This window comes from Bubalus bubalis, chromosome 16 (assembly GCF_019923935.1).
Source record: "Bubalus bubalis isolate 160015118507 breed Murrah chromosome 16, NDDB_SH_1, whole genome shotgun sequence".
NCBI classification, from domain to species: Eukaryota; Metazoa; Chordata; class Mammalia; order Artiodactyla; family Bovidae; genus Bubalus; species Bubalus bubalis.
In genome coordinates this window covers 34338189-34345636 of record NC_059172.1, presented here as the reverse complement: position 1 = coordinate 34345636, position 7448 = coordinate 34338189, and the positions used below count along the sequence as shown (strand labels likewise).

Sequence of the window (7448 nt, the reverse complement as noted above, 5' to 3'; positions counted from 1 at the left end):
CAAGATAAAAGGTCTTAAGTATCTGACAATCCTTTTCTCTAGGGTAGTTGCCAACAATAATCTTCTAAGAATAAGGATCTTATTTGTTCAATTCACCACTGTAGCTCCATTCTGGCACTGAGTATGTTTTTGTAAATATTTAAGTTCAGCGAATTTTCTTCTATATACCTAGAATCAAAACAAAAGTAAGCTCTTCTTGCCCCATAGGGGCATGAAAGACTGAATATTATTTAATTGCAATCCCATTCAAAAACTTATTTGATGGCTAATTACATGAGTAGTCCAGAAGGGGAAGAGGCTGGTGGCTATGTGGAGGGCAAAGTGCCTGCACTGCTCCTAGAATGCCTAGGGTTGTACCTCCATGTTGGTGTGATCATTCACTACAAGCCAAGGATGAGCTTTGCCCATTTTTGTTTTGCTGCCAGAGAAAATAGAAACCAAGGGTTGCAATGTCTGGCCCTTGAGAGAAAAGGCTATTCAAAGGGTAAAGCGTTTGGGTTCTACAAAATGTGGACAGAGGGAAAATCCTTGGGTTCCCAACTCTCCACAGGAAACCCAATATCCCTTTTTTTCAAGCAAGATTGGCTGCAATTTCTTAAAGTTCTTATAGTTAAATGAGCATATGTTCCTCTGCTTGGACAAAGGTCCTATCTGAATATACTGGAAGAAGCACAGGGTTTTCTGTTTGGGGTAGCCATGGCAGGGACCCAGCCCACTTTGGGAAGTATGAAGTTTGATATTTGAGAACGTCTCATCTGGCTTCAGGGAATACTAATGTGGATGAAACACAAAGCTGGCAGGGCAGGGTTCTTATGGAAATGCCAGAAAAAAAATTCCTGTTTTGCATGCAGGCTGGACTATCCTTTTGTCACTTTCCATCAAATTCTTTAGTGCATCTAATAATTCTTAGATTTAATAGGCATAACTAAGTCACTGGGTAGCTTGTGGAGAGAGAGTAGTGAGACTTGTCAAGATGGAAATGTTACCAAACACGCTTAACCATCACACCGTCTTGATCATTTTATGTTATGGGGTTGCAAGGGGTTGATCTGAGTTTTACAGGTGGATTCCTACTTCTTTGATTTTCAGAAATAAAATACATTCTAAGCAAGTACATAATATTAGAAAAAGGTATAGCTGCTAAGATGTTAAGCATCACTTCACTTTGGAACAGTTTTGACGTAAATGCTGATCTACACAGAAATACGTTTAAATGGTGCCTAGGACTACCCTTTCAAAGTATGAAATTAAAAACTTATTGGGTATATGTTTAAAGTATATACAATATTTCAAGTGTTGTTTTATGTGATTTCCACTCATTTTTAATTTAATTTAATCTTCAGTACCCTCTATGAATTAGCATTATTTCCCCATTAATAGAAAGGAGGTAAAGACTCAGACACAATAACTTGCCATCAACACTTATTAGGAAATTATATTTTATTATGATTTGCATATGTACCAAATCAAATATATATATCTCTTACATATGAAATATCTTTCTTTTAACATATACAGACTTATTCAGTTTAAGATTTTCTGAAAGGGGAAAATAAAAACAAACTCACATTGCCTTAGCCTCTGTTGCTTAGAAACAAAAAGCTGGTGATAACTATTAGGTTGGTACAAAAATAATTGGGGTTTTGCATTGTTGAAATTTACCATTTGATATTGGGATACATTCTTAAGTGTGGTTATTTTATACCTCATTTTAATGTACATATATCACTTATGATTTTTTGCTAGTTATTACTTGCTGCTTATATTTATTTTAGACAATATAACTAATGTTAGACAAAAAGTAAATTCAAGGGACTTTTTTATTCAAGTTCAAATGAGTTGTAAAGCAGCAGAGATAACCCACAACATCAACAATGCATTTGACCCAACTGCTAACAAATGTACAGTGAAGTGGTGATTCAAGTTTTGCAAAGGAGATGAGTGTCTTGAAGATGATGAGCATAGAGGCCAGACATCAAAAGTTGACAGCATATTGTAAAGTAATTAACCTCCAATTAAAAAAAAAGGTTGACAGCAACCAATCGTTGAAGCTGATCCTCTTAGAACTACACAGGAAGTTGCCAAAGAACTCAGCATTGACCATTCTATGGTCATTTGCATTTGAAGCAAATTGTAAAGGTGAAAAAGCTCAATAAGTGGGTGCCTCATGACCTGACTGCGTTTCAAAATAATCATCGTTTTGAAGTGTCGTCTTCTCTTATTCTATGCAACAACAAACCATTTCTAGATCAGATTGTGACGTGTGATGAAAAGTGGGTTTCATAGACAACCAGTGAAGACCAGCTCAGTGGTTGGACTAAGAAGAAGCTTCAAAGCACTTCCCAAAGCCAAACTTGCACCACAAAAAGGTCATGGTCACTGTTTGGTGGTCTATTGCCAGTCTGAGCCACTACAGCTTTCTGTATCCTGGCAACACCATTACATCTGAAAAGTATGCTCAGCAAATTGATGAGACGCGCTGAAAACTGCAGCACCTGCAGCCAACATTGGTCAATAGAAAGGACCCGATTCTACTCCACAACAATGCACAACCATATGTCACTCAACCATGCTACAAAAGTTGAACAAATTGGTCTGTGAAGTTTTGCCTCATCTGCCTTATTCACCTGACCTTTCTCCAACTGACTACCACTTCTTCAAGCTTCTTGACAACTTTTTGCAGGGAAGACAATGCTATAACCAGCAGGAGGCAGAAGATGCTTTAAAGAGTTCATCAAATCTTGAAGCACAAATTTTTACACTACAGGAATAAACAAACATTTCTCTTTGGTAAAAATGTGTTGATTATAATGGTTCTTATTTTGATTAATAAAGATGTATTTTAGTCTAGCTATAATGACTTAAAATTCACAGTGCAAAATCGCAGTTATGTTTGTACCAACCTAATACAGTATTCCAACCAGCTTTAACAATGTGTGTTAGTCACTCAGTCATGTCCAATTCTTTGTGACCCCATGGACTGTAGCCCGCCAGGCTTCTCTGTCCATGGAATTTTCCAGGCAAGAATACTGGAGTGGATTGCCATTTCCTTCTCCAGAGGAACTTCCCAATCCAGGGATCAAACCCTGGTCTCCTGCCTCGTAGGCAGATTCTTTACTGTTTGAGCTACAGGGAAATTTACAATAGTGGATATATTAAAAGGCTATAGAGACATATCTTATAGAACTTAATAAGAGATATGTACCTGGGTGGTCCAAATTAATTTTAACCAGATAACCAAAGACTCAGTTTCCTCATCTCATTTTGCTCATCTGCTTCTCTTGCTGTGGAACAGATTTCTCTTTCCAAGTTCATGTTAGAAAATGGCCACCATCAGTGATTCCGTATTTATATCCACTCAGATAAGTCCATTTTCACTAGAAATGGACTTTGGTCCAGGTGTGAGCATGTGACCCATGTTGAGTGGATTCATCAATGGCCAGAGGTTAATGGCCTATATATTAACAGTTGCTTCCATATAATCACACAAGATGAACAATTGTGAGGAAACCAGTCAGGTATGGGAGACCCAACAGTTGGTTTCTTCTACAGAGGGTTCAGTCAGATACTAAGTTGAAAATGTTGGTCAGAATCTAAGCAAAGAAATATCCCATTTCTATATACTCTACCAAACTTATCTCTGATTCAGTTACTAGGTGACTGAAACCATAAAAAGCATTGTCAGAAAATTATGTCATTTACATCCGTGGTAGAAATTGAAAGGGTAGGCAAAAATACTCTCCACGGTTTCATCTTGGAATTTCTATGCTGCCAGGTGAACCAAATGAGATCCACGAACTCTAAGACATCTTTGAAGTTGGCTGGAATCTTCAAGGGCTCAACAGACAAAGTGTTCATGAACCCAAGTCGGAGTGGTTAAAGAGGCAGTGAATCAGCAAGCTCCAAGTTCGATTCCGTATTTGCTTGGTCCTCAAGCCATAGATGATGGGATTCAAGATTGATGGGATAATCAGATACAAGTCAGCTAACAGCACTTGGGTGCTCAAAGGTATTATGTCCTCCCCTAGCCAGGCCACATAGACTGATGCCATCCCAGGCAGGTAGAACAGAGCCATAACCCCCACATGGGAACCACATGTGCTTAATGCTTTCAACTGAGCATTCTTTGAGGAGAGACTGAATACTGCCTGGAGAATCAGGATATAGGAGGCAGCAATAAACACCACATCAGAACCCACAATAATGGAGGAAACAATCAGGCTATAAAGACTACTGGGCCTGGGGTCGGCACAAGCCAACTTGGCCACAGCTATGTGCTCACAGTAGGAATGGAGAACCACGTTGGAGCCACAGAAGGGCAGATGACTCACCATCCAGCTCAGTGGAGTCATTGATATAATAGCTCTGATGGTGATGGTCACAGTCATTTCCAGCATCACTCGAGGTGTGAGGATTCTCTTATAGTGTAGGGGCTTACAGATGGCCACATAGCGGTCAAAAGCCATGGCCAGCAGCAGTCCCGTCTCCATAGCTGTGGCTGCATGGACAAAATACATCTGAGTGAAACAAGCATTAAAGCTGATGGAGTTGTCTCCTGAGGAGAAGATGCTCACCATCTTGGGCACCACTGAGGAGGCCATAAGCATGTCTACAGCAGCCAGAACACACAGGAAGCAGTACATGGGCTCCTGTAGAGTGGAATCCATCCAGATGACAGTCACTATGAAGGTGTTTCCTAACAGGGCTGTGGTATACATGATGCTCAGTGAGATAGCCAGCCAAAGATGTGAAGACTGCAAACCTGGGATACCCACCAGGATGAAGGTGGCAGGGACTTCCATTGTATGGTTGTAGGGTGACCCCAGCATCACAGATGAGACTGCTTTCCTGTTAATGTATAAAATTAGGTAAGAAAAGGATACAATCCTGTAAGATGTGTTCCCAGCTCTGGTGTTAAAAGGGCCTGATGTTATTCTCAGCTCAGTGGACCACAGGTTTAAGGAACTGACATGTGACAAACTTTTCCTGCTCTACTTTCCATCATTTTCAGTATTAATTGCCTTACTAATTTCTATTCATTCTTCAAAAGTCAGCTCATAAGCTACCTCCTTTGGAAAGTCTTTTCTTCTCTACCACCTCCCCCAGACCCTGCCAGAATTAAATTAGGTAACTTAAGAACTTATGGAATCTCCTATGCTGACCTCTGAGGGATCTAAATTGACCATTCCAGTACTTTGCCTGGGACTTTATTCAATTATGTGTGTCTTGGTCATGGCCTTATAACTTGTACCAAGTGTGTGACCCAGAGTTCTGTTGCCCAGATCCATTAAGAGAAGATATGTGTACTCATCGTAGCTAACAGTTGAATGAATGAGAAATCAGAGGAAAGAGTTTTTCTTTTATTTCTGTATGATAAGTTCCTAATATTTAATCATTGTTGAATGAAACAATGAACTTCTTGAGGTTGAACACGTCACAAACTGCATCTTTTCCTTCCTCAAATGCTCACTGCCCTGATACTAGATCTCTCAAGGCCTCAGGCTAGTGGGTAAACACATGGATATTGTGTGACTATGTTGACTTTACAATATTCAATAAAGCCCAAGAACTCTATCCCAGGTGTCCAGGCAACCCTAAATAAAGAGTGCTTATTTGCCAAGTCTTAAGACCAGACTGCTGTTAATTATAACATCCTGTCCATCCCCTCAGGAAGAGGCTTTCAGGCTGAGACCTTTCCATATCCTTGGACACTCTTTACTTGATTCTTTCAGATTGTTTCTCATTAGGCTTGGATTCTTCCTGAAAAATTGGATCACTCAGATTGACAGTACTGGCCTCAGAATCCCATCAGCTGCTGTAGCATTTTCTCCTGTTAACCAAGCATGTTAATCAAATGTTAGACCAACATTTACCTGGTTCTCAATGCTAACCAATGACATGCATTTGCCCCTTCCGGTAGCCCCCTGGAGAGCCTACCACTGATTGACCCCACACCTAGCTGCCAACAGCACCCTTGACAAGAGACCTCAAATGTTTTTTAAAAAGTCAAATTTCTAGAATATGATTGTAAACTGTGGTCTTCATTGAAACAGACAAAACCCTAAACATGAGAAATGCCTTATAATGAAACAGACTGAATAAAGTAGTTATTGTTCAGTTGCTAAGTCATGTCCGACTCTTTAGTGACCCCATGGACTACAGCTTGCCTGGCTTCCCTGTCCTTCACTATCTCCAGGAGTTTCCTCAAACTCCTGTCAATTGAGTTAATGCTATCCAACCACCTCATCCTCTGTTGCCCCTTTTCCTTGTGCCCTCAATCTTTCCCAGCATCAAGGTCTTTTCCAATGAGTCAGTTCTTCATATCAGGTGGCCAAACCGTGTCAGAGAACCTTGCTGTGTCTAGCCACTGGGTGAGACATCTGCAGTGATAGATCATGAGAGGAGAAGGGTACAGAGTGAAAAAGATTTATTCAGGACATCTTTAAGATTGCTGTGTGTTTCCTGGATGCCACAGACTCAAGGTTAAGCATTATTCCTTAAAGAATCAAAAAAGAGGTTGAGGAACCAGACTGCCTCCTCCCCCCACCCACCTCTGATCCCAGATCTTTCCCTCTGCATCCCTGCTCTGTATAAACCCACCTTTCTTCTGAGGGCAGTCTCAGCTGATGCCTGCCCATCTCTCTAACTTGTAGCAGTCCCTACCTTTCATTCCCTTGAGGCTTCATTTCCCTCATTACTTTTTCTTCTTGATTAGCACTGCTAGACATTTACATATCTTGTTAGTCCTTTCCAATGACATGGTTTGGTTGGTACTTTTTTCTTATTATTTTACTCTTCAGTCTATTGCTACTGAAAAATTTTTTGCTAATATCAACAATTATCTCTATCAGTGACATGTTGAAGAAAGTTTTCAGTCCATCAACACTTTTCACTGTTTCAATCCAGCGCTTTCAGTCTTAAATTTTACTTAACCTATCCAAAACATTTAACGTTACTGCTTGGTCTCATATTTTGGGGTTAATTTTTTATTAAAATATGCATACTATAAAATGGACAGTTGATAAAATTTTATCTGTGAGGACATGAACATACCCCCATGGCTACTATCCAGATCAAGATATACAATTGCTTCCTGGTTCTTGAGGTGCACTGTTCTTCATGTTATGGCCAAGTTTTTCTAAAACATTTCCAGCCCACAACCTGCCTCTGCCTTCAACCCTACAGAGACATTCACATGAAGAGCTGGAGAGCCAATCACTAAAGAAGAACTTAGACAATCACTTAATTCAATAATAAAATTGAAGGATATGTGAGAATTTTTTATTCCTATTTAAAGAATTGAACATGTTCCTAGCTCTGGTGTTAAAAGAGCCTGATATTATTCTCAACTCAGTGGGCCACAGGTTTAAGGAACTGACATAGGACAAAGTTTTCCTGCTCCACCTTCCATCATTCTTAGTATTCATTGCCTTGCTAATTTCTATTCA

At 39.9% G+C, this 7448-nt stretch overlaps 1 protein-coding gene across 1 annotated transcript; it reads right to left on the bottom strand.

Annotated features, from left to right (window-relative positions):
* Positions 1–3854: 3854 nt before the first annotated feature.
* LOC102401960 (olfactory receptor 52I2-like) lies at positions 3855–4844 on the bottom strand. The gene has a single exon (XM_006062013.4). The coding sequence runs from the start codon at positions 4827–4829 to the stop codon at positions 3855–3857; it is 975 nt and encodes a 324-aa protein (XP_006062075.4). The 5' UTR covers positions 4830–4844.
* Positions 4845–7448: the final 2604 nt, after the last annotated feature.